The sequence below is a fragment of the Bufo gargarizans genome, chromosome 11 (genome assembly GCF_014858855.1).
Source record: "Bufo gargarizans isolate SCDJY-AF-19 chromosome 11, ASM1485885v1, whole genome shotgun sequence".
Classification (NCBI taxonomy): domain Eukaryota; kingdom Metazoa; phylum Chordata; class Amphibia; order Anura; family Bufonidae; genus Bufo; species Bufo gargarizans.
In genome coordinates this window covers 40,686,658-40,699,864 of record NC_058090.1, presented here as the reverse complement: position 1 = coordinate 40,699,864, position 13,207 = coordinate 40,686,658, and the positions used below count along the sequence as shown (strand labels likewise).

Below are 13,207 nucleotides of genomic sequence, written 5' to 3'. Positions count from 1 at the left end.
ATCTTCTCTTTACTGAGCCAGGCTGCGGGCAATAGATACAAAGTCATTATTCCCAGAGAACCCCTTTAATACTTATGGCCTATACACCAAATATTTATACCCAAAGAAAACATCTTGTTAATTGCATTGATGCTTAAAGGGTTTCTGTCCCCTGAAAAATGGATATTAAGCTGGCTGACATTAGCGATGTGCTAATGTCAGCTGAACATAACTATATTAGTGCCATCTCACTGCCTGCCGCCGTTATTGAGAAAAACTAACTTTTATAATATGCTAATTAGCCTCTAAGAGCATCGCTAAGGGTACTTTCACACTTGCGTTGTTTGATTCCGGTAGGCAGTTCCGTTGCCTGAACTGACTGCCTGATCAGGCAAACTGTATGCAAACGGATGTCATTTTTTCTGACTGATCAGGCATTTTTCTGACTGATCAGGATCCTGATCAGTCAGAAAAATGCCTGATCAGTCAGAAAAACAAGATTTTTGTATAACTTACCAGTAAAATCTCTTTCTCGCTCTTTCCTTGGGGGACACAGAAGACCTTGGGTATAGCTCATCTCCATAGGAGGCGTGACACTAAGTGAAAACTGTTAAGCCCCTCCTCCACAGCTATACCCTCAGCCTGGAGAGAGAGACTGCCAGTTGCGTGTCCAAGCAGTGAGAAAAGGCAAAGTCCAACAAGGAACCAACAAGCCAACTACCCAACGGGTAACAAAAACTTGGAAACAGTACAGAGAAAAACAATGAATGGGTGGGTGCTGTGTCCCCCAAGGAAAGAGCGAGAAAGAGATTTTACTGGTAAGTTATACAAAAATCTCGTTTTCTCGCCCAGTTTCCTTGGGGGACACAGAAGACCTTGGGACGTTCAAAAGCAGTCCAAAAGGGGGAGGGACCACAGCACCAAGGTGAAGCACCCGAAAGGCATCAATGAACCGCCGCCCGCAAACCCAGGCGGGGCAGGCAGCATCTGCCAAAGTCAGAGTATGCACCCTGTAGAACTTGTCAAGGCGTGCAAGGTAGACCTGTGGCCGCCTTGCCCAAATGCATGGCCGAAGCCCAATGCCTCCGGCCCAGGAGGCACCGACCGCTCTGGTGAAATGAACGGTGACACCAAGACAGAACCCTGCCCTAGGTGCGGGAACCTCAGCAATAGCCAATCTGAGCAAGCGGAGGACAACCACCCTGGAGTCCGTCAACCCTATGCACAGACCTCCTGGAAACCCAAGAGGCCGAACATCTACAAGAGTCGGAGATCTCCAAGGAAAAAAACGGCAAGGCCCAAACAACGTCCAAATAGGTGAGGTGTTGAAGCGAAAGGCAAACACCACCTTCAGAAGGAAGGAAGGAAGGAACGAACGAACGAAGAAAAACGGGATGTAGAACAGCCCTGTCCTGGAAAAGACAGAAGGCTCGTAACAAAAGAAGGGCCATTCCGGCACCCGTCAGAGAAACGACTGATACAGAACACAACCGTACCGGACAGAGGGGGTAGAGAGAACCTCTGTAACGGCCCCAAGGACAAGATTGGAGCGCCGAGAGCTCAGTATATAGTCCCAGGGCGGTACCGAAGGACAGTACAGAGGAACCAAAGAGCCACTCCGAGGAAGGAGGTCTTGGCAGGCCCAGAGGGCCGGGAACGCTGGAAGAGGAAGAACAGCGCCGACACTAGACACCCCAAGTAAACGACAGAACCATGGGGAGAGAAATTCAGAGTGGGGAATGCACAGCTCCCCACAGAACCCCATACAAAAAAACCCCAAGCCTTACGACAGATCCTGGACGAAACACAGCCAGGAGTGGACAGTAGCGAACCCGCTGGAGTCGCCTGGCAAGCGGGCGAAAACCCAATGTGATCAGGCGCAGACCAGTAACACGGGCAGAAGGGTCGACAAAACTAGCCCCGTCGGCCCTCGAACAACGTTGTCCCGTATCCACCCGAGTGGGGGAGCAGAGGACAGATGGAAAAAACCCAAAGGATCCGCCAGATACCAGGAGAAGACAGGCAAAAGTCCATGCTGATGTAACCACGTTGTACAGCCCCGGTGTGGGAGATCAAAGGACAATCTGGATCGAAAAAGGTAGTCCCCCCAAGTTATCAAGAAGGCAAGTCTACAGCAGGACCATGCAATCTGCACTCAGCGGGAGGACAGCACGCGGTAGACTCAGTAAATAGGCACACAGCTAATACAGCCAGTGTGAACCAGGGAGACAGCACGAGGCCAAAAGGAACACCGGAACCATCCACATGAACAACCATGCTCTCCCCAGAGGGGAGGACAGTGAAAGAACAGCCTCTGAAGTCCGGCGGGAAGCCACATCGGAGTGATCCGTACCGAGCGGGAGCCAAACAAAGCCGGCGAGATAAGGCAGCGGAGACAGAGGCCGGCATAACACCCTCCAACCGAAAGGAGGAGGGGAGGGCAACAGGGAAGCCATAGGCCAGCTGAAAAGCAGAACCCGCTACACTGAGAGACGCCCGGTCCACCGCCTCGCAGAAGGCGAATACCTTGGCGAACCCAAGGCGGAGGTCCTCCGGACCTGGGTAATCGAGCACCCAAGAGAAGTTGGGTGACCTTCCAGAGAATAGCAGCCCGAACCTGGCAGCAGATCAGACAGAAGCGCAGAGGCGCCAAGACGAAGGACTCATACCACACTGCATCCGAAGAGGAGGAAATTGCAGCAGGCAAGGGAATCGCAGTCCTGTACGAGCCAACGAAGAATTCGAGAGGCGCTGCAGACAACAGCACTCTCGAGCATGTGACCACTAGCGCAGGGGAACAATGCCGCGGGAGAACGAATGGGTACGCATCTAGGGACCACGAACACACCCCGGGCGGAAGGGCCACGAAAGGAATGAGTACCACCCAGCCAGGTGCAGTAGCGAACAAGTAGAGCCCGTCTACTGATAAAAAAGGTAGGTACCTTGAATACATTGGGCATTCATCTGCTGTTTGTTGGACACCACCTCAGGCCCACACAGTTGGACCGAATGAGCTCTTTAGAGAATAGTGCAAGGCTTGCTGGAAGCACCATATCCCAAGAGAAAAAAGTACATCTCAGGATAAAGGGGGGCATACGGACGAGCAGCCCCGTAAGCAGTGAGAAGGCCAACCCACCAATGGGAGGAGAAGGCATACACGGCCCAAACAACGGATAGAGCGCACAAGAAAGTCCGCCCACTGCAAAAATAGTCACTCAGCGAAGAATCAGCCAGAGTCCAACCGTAGCAATGGAAGTGCAAAGTGCAACCCGAAAGGTAGTCATGCACAAGACTAGCACGGCATGCGATGGAACGCAAACAGTCCGCCCAGAAAAGGGGGAAAATGTACCTGGCAACCACTGCAGAGGCCTGCCCAAAAAAAGGGGGGGATGCCAAGGCCAGAACCTACTCCGGAAAGGTAGGACATACCATACTCCGCCCAGAAGGGGGCCATGCCCATGGCCGCACATATCCAGCAGAACGCAGGAAGGTCCACTTTAGTGAAAGGGGGCATGCACAGGTTATTCTATCATTAAGTGATTGTGCAAAAAAAATCCACCCAACACCGAATGTCGTGAGAGTGCACCACTCCTCCAATGACGGGGGACGTGTACCAGTCCAGCACAGCATAAACAAGGACAGCCGTGGATCGTGTGAGCGTGCAAAATGCCGCCCATGGAATAATGGGGGGTTAAGCACAAGACCAGCACCGTATCCAATGGAAGTGCCAGCATTCCACCCAAGTTAGAGGGCAGGCTCCTGACCGGCAACGCATCCAGTGAGTGCAGTATTCCGCCCAGAAAAGGGGGTCATGCACATGGCCAGCCACGCATCCAGTGAGCGCCGCCATGGATGAGAGTGCACGTATGTCGCCTGAGGAAAGGAGACATGTCCATGGCCGGCAGCGAATCCAGTGAGAGTGCGGCACACCACCTACGGAAGGGGGGGTGGTCATGCAGATGGCCTGCAACGGATCCAGTGAGAGTGCAGTGTACCTATGAAAGGGGTTCACGCACACGGCCGGCACCGTATCCGGTGAAAGTGCAGTATTCCGCCTATGGAAGGTTTCATGCACATGGCCGGCAGCGAATCCAGTGTTCCGCCCATGGAAGGGGAACGTGCACAAGGCCGGCACCGTAACCGGGGAAAGTGCAGTACACCTCCTTATCCGGGGAGAGTGCAGTAGACCTCTCATGGAAGGGGTTCATGCACATGGCCAGCACCGTATCCGGTAAGAGTGCAATATTCCACTTATGGAAGGGTTCATGCACAAAGCCGGCAGCGAATCCAGTGAGTGCAGCGTCCCGCCTGTGGAAGGGGGTCGTGCATATGGCCAACACAGCATCCGGCGAGAGTGCAGCAGTCCGCCTAGAAAAGGGGGATCATGCATGAGGCCAGGCCGCAGCCAGGGAGAGTGCAGTATTCCGCCTAGGAAGGAGGGTCATGCACCTGCAGCCACCAGAACTGGAGTGGGTGACGAAGTCTGGTCAGAAAAAAATCTGCATGCACTTGGCCAGCGCCGAATCCCGGGCGAGGGCAAGAAAAAACCGCCTGGGAGGCGCCGCGGCCGGGGAACACGACACACCGCCTAAGAGAGGGGGGCATGCATACAGACAGCAGTACTGAATGATGAGGCTCCCGCATCCTGCGCAGCCCACAAGTCCAGTTATTTAAAACAAAATAATAGTATTTTTTATTTTTTTTTTTATTATTATTATTATCATTATTATTTATTTATTAATATTACAGCCTCCCTGAGGCAGAAAGGGGGCCACCATACAGGGGCACAGGTCGTACAGGCCCTCAGGAGCCGGCCAGTACCCCAAGGGTTAACCGGCATCTGGCCTGGGGGCGGCGCAGCGAACCCCTGGGGGTGGGGGAACCTCCAGGCGGGAAGAATCCGCGCCTGGAGAGTTCCCGCCCCCCCCCCAGAGGCCAGAATGTTGCGGCCTAGCAGGCCGTGAAGCCGGGGCCTAAATTTTTGCGTCGCCCGGCTGACCGGGGCCGCAAGTATTTAAAGTATCGGCCGGGCCTAAGCCGGCCGCGGGAGCACCCGTACCGGTCGCGGGTGCCCAACCCGAGCGCCGGAAGTGCGCAGCAGGCCGCTAAACAAACTATGCAGCGCCCCGGCCGGCCGCGCCGCCATGGATGAGAGAATGCACCGACGGCCGGCCGGGACCCGTTGGAACACAGCACTATCCAATGCCGGCTGCGGGAGCCCACCCGGCAGCCGGGAGAATCAGGGACCCGAGAGGAGCGTGAGGTGCGGCCCAGTAGGCCGCGATGTCTGGGCCCAAAGTTGCGGCGTCCGGCCAACCGGACGGATGGTCGGCCGGCCCAGTTATAGCATAGTGCGCACATGCAATGCAGACCGCGGGTGCTCACCCCGCGGCCCGGAAAAGTCAGGGGCCCGAGGAAAGAGCACCGGATGGTGCGGGCCAGCAGGCCGCGAAGCCTGGACTAAATTTTGGCTGCGCCCAGGATTACCCATGCCGTCAGGAGCGGCAGCAGGTCCTGAGCAGCGCACCGGTAAGCGCCCCCTCTTCGGTATGATCTATGGCGGGAGAGAGAGGGAGCAGATTGCCGCCTTGCGGCACCCCAGGGACCACCCTAGGTCCAGCAGGGCCACCCTATAGCCACTCTGCTATAAGAGACAAACATATTAAAACTGTCTTAGGTAAAGCAATGGGTAATGCCTAAACCTTGCACCTCTCCGCTCTCGGATAGGCTACCAGTATGGGGGGTCAGTCACGCAGGAGACCGGGGAGGGAGGGGACGTAGGGCTGGAGAAGCCACTCTCTCACCACAGATGTCTTCGCCCTCGGTCCGTTCCAGCAGGGTCGCCCCTTCAGCTACTGGCACCGTAGTGGCAGGACGCTGGAAGAGGGGCTTGGCGTGCGGGCGACCCTTGCGCTGGCGGGATGCAGGGGAGCTGGGCTGCCCTGGTCCACCTTGCCTTCTGTGGGGGAGGCAGCAGTGCGGATGACCGGCACTGGCGCAGCTCAACCCCGGGAGAAACAGAGAGGTCTAGTGCGTCTCTGTTGTCCCGTATTCTGGAACAAAAAGAAAAGAAAAAGTAAAAATCAAAAATTCTAAAAACAACAAAGGAGAAAAGAGCCCTGCAGAGCAGGGAGTGTCTTGCCTCCTTGGACACTAAGCAAAAACTGGCAGTCTCTCTCTCCAGGCTGAGGGTATAGCTGTGGAGGAGGGGCTTAACAGTTTTCACTTAGTGTCACGCCTCCTATGGAGATGAGCTATACCCAAGGTCTTCTGTGTCCCCCAAGGAAACTGGGCGAGAAATGCATTGCAATACCGGATCCGTTTTTCCGGTGTCATCAGGCAAAACGGATCCGTTTTTTTTTTTTTTTTTCATTTTTAAAGGTCTGCGCATGCGCAGACCGGAAGGACGGATCCGGCATTCCGGTATTTTGAATGCCGGATCCGGCACTAATACATTCCTATGGAAAAAAATGCCGGATCCGGCATTCAGGCAAGTCTTCAGTTTTTTTCGCCGGAGATAAAACCGTAGCATGCTGCGGTTTTCTCTTTTGCCTGATCAGTCAAAACGACTGAACTGAAGACATCCTGATGCAAACTGAACGGATTACTCTCCATTCAGAATGCATGGGGATATGCCTGATCAGTTATTTTCCAGTATAGAGCCCCTGTGACGGAACTCTATGCCGGAAAAGAAAAACGCAAGTGTGAAAGTACCCTAATGTCAGCCAGCTTAATACCCATTTTTCAGGTCACAGAAACCCTTTAAAGGGAACCCGTCACCATGAAAGTGCAGCAGGTTTTGGAGCTGAAGGAACAATACTGTGTATATTACTATGTGTAACGTTAATTTAAAGGTTTGAGAATAAATAGGCTTACACAGGCAAAGTAATTAAAATATTTACTAAGTGTGATAAAATATCTAAAACGGACAAATCACAAACAGAATAGTAAAGATAAATAATCATGGCCTGCAACACAATGGGGGAGCTCCCATCGCCATACTACCCTTGTAGCACACGGCCGATGCCCCATGATAATGCTAGAGAGGATAGTGACCTACAACGTTCTACCTGGATGATGTTCTCAGTGGAGCTGAGTTCTTTATCTTTGTGCACAAAGGTCTATACTTCTCGGCCCCTCCGTCTAAGGATGTCCAGTGTGGACTAGGCATGTCTTATGAGTTAACCACTCTTTGTATATGTGACCAAACTATCCCTAACTCACTACATTATAAAGGTCTCTTTACACGGGACGATGTACAAGCAGATTGTCAGGAAGGAAACATTTCTTCCCAACAATCTGCTGATTGCTAGCGGAGGAGACTGCTGCCTTTACATGCACCAAGTATGGGGAGGAGCGTTGCTAATGCCATTGCTCTTCCCCATACAGACTCGTTAGTTCCCGGCAGCAGATTGGGTTTACATAGCATGATTTGCCACTGGAAAACGAGAATTTTTGTGCTGCACAAAAGATAGAATTACCCGATGAACGAGGGTTTCGCTGGTCCATCGAGTAAACGGCGGTACATTTACACAGCTCGTTAGCGATGATCTGTTCAGTTCTCGGCCTGTGTAAAGGGCCCTTAAGGAATATAGAAGGTAATATAATAATTGAAGGGGGAAGAAACAATCAGTTCATCATTAATTATGTACAACACACTATGGAAATAAAGCAGTGATTTTCTGCTATGGTTTTCTCCATTTCTAGCCTGTATGAGCACTCATTGAGGGACGCTTATCAAGACTGGCATTCCTATGCGCCTGTCTTGATCCCTGTGCACCAGAGTGAGATGCGCATAATTTACTAAGAGGCAGATGCATAAATTAGTCGCATCTCTGACGCTCCGTGCACCAGGGGCTGGCGTAAGTTACAGTAAATCCAGCAAAGCCCCACCCCCTTTTTGCGCTACTTTAGAAAAGTGGCAAGAAGTTTAGAAAGTTGCATGCCATAATATGCAACTTTTGTGGTTGATAAATGTCCTTAATTGAGTGATGGAGAAGTGACTGCTTCATCCTACAGGGCTCTTGGGTACACTCACAGTAGTGTCTGGATATCCAGCAGGCTGTTCCAGCATGAATGTCGGCCAGACAAGAAGCACTGAATGCAGTGGTATTTGTCCGACTGAACCCAGCATTTATGCAATAAAGTGGCCAGATCCCATTATAGTCAATGGGGATTCGGCAATGCTGGACACGGTGAAATCCTGCAGGCCGATTTTCTAATGGAACAGCCTGATGGATTTCGTACTGTAGATTAACGTACCTTTAGGGTATTTTCACACCAGAACTGCTTCATAGATATATGCACAGGCTGCAAAAGCAATCAAATCCACATGTATAGAATGGATTTTATAGTCACAGAAAATTCTGCAACAAATCTGATCTATACACATCCATACAGTGACCTATGCACTGTATAGAATATACGTACTGGTGCAAAATAAGTCTAAGTAATAGATGTGTCTTCTTTTTCTAGATGAGCCTGTCATTAAAAGAGATGAATCTTTTTACTCACCAATAAAAGAAAATCCTAGGTAAGAAAACTTGAAAATACACTTTTTTTTCTTATGCCCCACTGAAGTAACTGGACACAAGGCCTGTGCTGATAAATGAAAGGCGGCGTTAGTTATTTTTTATATTGATGATCTATCCTCGGCGCTGCCTTCTCTTCATTAATGCAACTGCAGAGGTGAGCAGGTGTAATTACAACTACGCCATCCCATTCACTTCAATGGCGCGGCTCCTTCCTGTTCAAGCGAATTACTCTTCAAACAGCAGATCAGCAGGGGTGCCGTGTGTCGGGCCCGCGCTGATTGGATATGGATGACCTGATAGGTTATCAATATAAAAGAAAGCAGACAGCCCTCTTTTGAAGCCTTGTTAGACTTGTACAGGTAAACAGTCACACAGCAGATACCCTGAATCAGATAAGGTCCAGTATTGTCATTATAACGTACAGGGACGGGCAGCCGGTGGCCCAACAAACCAGGAAGTAGATGCTCCTAAATACATTGCCCACTATAGTATTTTTGGAGAGAGACTGATAGGTACAAGAGTTACTGTACATAATGTGATAAGGAGCCTCGCTGTCCAAAGCTATATAGCTCTGTCCAGTTCACATGTTTAGCATCAATTTATTCAAGTTATTGATACACAAAGATTGTGAGTTCTTCGGCCAAGTGGAGTAAGGCAGGGTTTTACTTTATTATGTTTATGTTCAGCAACCTATAAGACCAGCTACAAGTTCCTCAGAGAACCAGCTTGTCCTTACATAACAGCTCACAAATACTGCAAGTGCAATTAAGTAAAAAAAACTTCACTTTTATCCCATCTACAGGACATTATCATTTGAACCAGAGAGCAATGGACATACATTTTCTGCTAGCAGAGGTAAGATTGTAGTTATATACTCCTGCCATCAATGCCAGATAGGAGCACGTCCCAGAGATCTCCCCCCGCAGTGAATGGAGAGCAGAACAGCCTGTGCAGCCACGCAGCATTTACTGCTATGGGAGCTTCGACAATAGCACAGTGCTGGCTCAGCTATTTCTGGCAGTCCCATAGTGATGAATGGAGAAGGGGCCGTGCACACTCTGGCTCGGCTATATTCTGAACTCCTATAGGGGTATGTAGAGCACACCACTTTGGGGGCTCCGTTCTCACATTGATGTGGCATATCGCTAGGATCGCTATGTCTGGGATAAGAATACCCCTGCACGCCTCATGCACACGACCGTTGTTTTGGTCCGCATTCGAGCCGCAGTTTTTACGGCTTGGATGCGGACCCATTCACTTCAATGGGGCTGGACAGAACTCAGTGTGCTTTTCGCATCCGCTGCTCCGTTCCGTGGTCCACAAAAAAATTATAACCTGTCCTATCCGTTTTGCGGACAAGAATACGCAGTTATATCAATGGCGGTCCGTGCCATTCCGCAAATTGCGGAACGCACACAGACGCCATCCGTGTTTTGTTGATCCGCAATTTGCGGACCGCAAAACACACAACGGTCGTGTGCATGAGGCCTAACAGCAACAATGATGTCAGTTTGAAGAATGTCATTTGTGATGTCTACAAAAATAATAGCGTCGGGGATCTGAAAGTTATTCTGTGGAACCCTTGAGCTCTAATTGTACAGACCTGTATATGACCTTAGGCCTCGTTCACACTTCAGCTGTTTGGTCAGCGATTTCCATCAGTGATTGATGAGCCAAAACCAGGTGCGGCTCTAAACACAGAACAGGTGCAGATCTTTCCGTTATACCTGATCTGTGTAAGCTTCACTTCTGGGTTTTACTCACAAATCACTGATGGAAAGTATGAACTAGGCCTTAGGCTCCATTCACACGTCCGCAGAATGTGTCCGCATCCGTTCCGCAATTTTGCGGAACGGGTGCGGACCCATTCATTCTCTATGGGGACGGAATGGATGCGGACAGCACACAGTGTGCTGTCTGCATCCACAATTGCGGAGCGCGGCCCCGGTCTTCGGGTCTGCAGCTCCACAAAAGATAGAACATGTCCTATTCTTGTCCGCAGCTTGCGGACAAGAATAGGCAATTCTTTTGGGGTGCCGGGCTGGTGTGTTGCGGACCCGCAATTTGCGGGTCCGCAACACATCACGGACGTGTGAATGGAGCCTTAGGTTGTATTCTCATGTGCTGTTTTTGACAAGAGTTATGATAATCTGTCCTGTAAAAATTAACGTGAAATAAGCCAATAATTACATAACCCTTCAAAAATGTTTTAACTTTTTCCTCCAACAGTCTACATTACCTCAGAGAAGACAGATTTTTACTCTCCTAAACCCGTTGAGACAGATGGCGTTAAAGAGAAGCACACAAAGAATGTTTTTAAGAAGTTCTTCAAAAAGTAAACTACACTGTTATAAGATGGAGCCATAGATGAGGTTAATGGACTTTACGCCCTGTCCAAAAATTCAAGGAGGTTTATGAAGATGAAACTTGTGGGGCCCTTCTGCTGGGTACTCAAAATAATGGCTCTGCAGGAATAAAAACTTGAAAATAGATTCTGAACTATTATTATTCAAAACTGATTAAAGACCGGAAGCTCAGGGAATTTCACATGTCGTTTTGGTGCACTTTTTTGAGGAGTTTTTAAATTTGATGTCAGGAGTGGATTGTAAAGGGGGGAGAATCTAATGCTGACTTTTTAAATACATTAATAGTTTTGGCTTCAAGATTTACATTGAAAAGGCACATGTCAAAGCACACTAAGGCCCCTTTCACACGGGCGAGAATTCTGTGCGGGTGCAATGCGTGAGGGGACCGCATTGCACCCGCACTGAATCTGGACCCATTCACTTCAATGGGGCTGTGCACATGAGCGGTGATTTTCACACATCACTTGTGCGTTGCGTGAAAATTGCAGCAAGCTCTATATTGTGCGTTTTTCATGCAGCGCAGGCCCAATAAAATGAATGGGGCTGCGTGAAAATCGCAAACAAGTGCAGATGCGGTGCAATTTTCACGCATGGTTGCTAGGTGACGATCGTGATGGGGACCCGATCTTTATTATTTTCCCTTATAACATGGTTATAAGGGAAATAATAACATTCTTAATACAGAATGCTAAGTAAATTAGGGATGGAGGGGTTAAAAAAAAAATAAATAATAATTATTAAACTCACCTCATCCACTTGTTCGCGTAGCCCGACTCATCTTCTTTCTTTTTCTTCTTTGAGGACCTGGGAGGAAAAGGACCTTTGGTGACGTCACTGTGCTCATCACATGGTCCATCACCATGGTGATGGACCATGTGATAAGCGCAGTGACATCACCAAAGGTCCTTTTTCTCCCAGGTCCTCAAAGAGAAAGAAAGAAGATGAGTCAGGCTACGCGAACAAGTGGATGAGGTGAGTTTAATTATTATTTTTTTTTTTTTTTAACCCCTCCATCCCTAATTTACTTAGCATTCTGTATTAAGAATGTTATTATTTCCCTTATAACCATGTTATAAGGGAAAATAATAAAATCTACACAACTCCGATCCCAAACCAGAACTTCTGTGAAGAAGTCCCGGGTTCGGGTCTGGGTACCAAACATGCAGATTTTTCTCAAGCGCGCGCAAAACGCATTAAAGCGATTTGCACTCGCGTGGAAAAATCGCTAATTTTCCCGCAACGCCCGTGTGAGACGCCTAAAAGTCATCCGCAATACACTTTAAGAGGAGCTGTTCCCTCTCCTGACATGCCCGATTTAGTAACTACTTGCACTTCCTATGTAATAACAATTCTGGAGACTCTATGATGTGCCACTCCTTTATTATTCCTGCCAGAAGTTCTGAATTAATTTCTAGCAGCTTGCAGTAAAGGTACAGGTGGGTGTTACCAGTTGGGGGTGCGTCCCTGCAGTCTGACACTGGCATCCCCTTTACGGCAGACTGCTGGTAATATATTTGCAAACTTCTAGAAGGACTAATAAAGGAATGGCACAACATAGTCATAACAATAGATTTTCTAGAATTGGTATTACATGGGGAATGCAAATAGTAAAACAGACATGTGATCATGAGATGACTACAAACTCAGGTAACACTGTGCAGTTTTTACAGTTTTAATTTGTTATTGTACAATGATGGGTAGAAGGGTAGAAACCCATGTAGCAGTCGCTTGTAAAATAAATGTTCATTTCGGAGTGTTTTTTTGCAGGTAAATAGCAGTTTTACCAACCAAACCGCATCTATTCTTGTGTCTGTACCCCTAAAGGCTCTTGCACACGAACGTATGTATTCTGCGGTCCGCAAAAAATACAAATTACACAGAGTAACTTCAGTTTTTTTTAGCGGACCCATTGAAATGAATGGTTCCGCATTACAGTCTGCAATGAGCCCTAAATGTGTGCAAAATTGATGAAATTGTTTTGTGATGCATATTTTTAATTAGTTTATTTAATGGTTTAAAGTACAAAAGATATTTAAATGATCAAACATTTCCAGCAATCTATTTATTACAATGTGAATGTTAATTGGAGGAAACGTCATTTTAAAATAAAGATTTTTTTTGAAAAATGGTATAATAAATCTGGTACTATTCTTCATGGACATAACCTGCAGGTGGCACATTTACAACATTTTACTGTAAATTAGGCAATACAAATAATGTTACCCATTTGTTTAGTTTACTATAATGTAAAATAATTTAATGAGAAATGTAGAAAAATCTGGTTTAATTTAGTTACACTTTTTGGGGGGGATTTGCTAAATCTAAGGT

The 13,207-nt window shown here is 48.5% G+C and overlaps 1 protein-coding gene across 1 annotated transcript in view; it reads left to right on the top strand.

Annotated features, from left to right (window-relative positions):
- Window positions 1–11,329, top strand: part of SPTBN5 (spectrin beta, non-erythrocytic 5) — a 250,075-nt gene extending 238,746 nt beyond the window's left edge. Inside the window, 3 exon segments of the mRNA XM_044271814.1 lie at window positions 8,455–8,512; window positions 9,316–9,368; window positions 10,743–11,329. Of these exon segments, the coding sequence (XP_044127749.1) occupies window positions 8,455–8,512; window positions 9,316–9,368; window positions 10,743–10,852 (221 nt within the window). The 3' untranslated portion in view covers window positions 10,853–11,329.
- The last annotated feature ends 1,878 nt before the right edge of the window (window positions 11,330–13,207 follow it).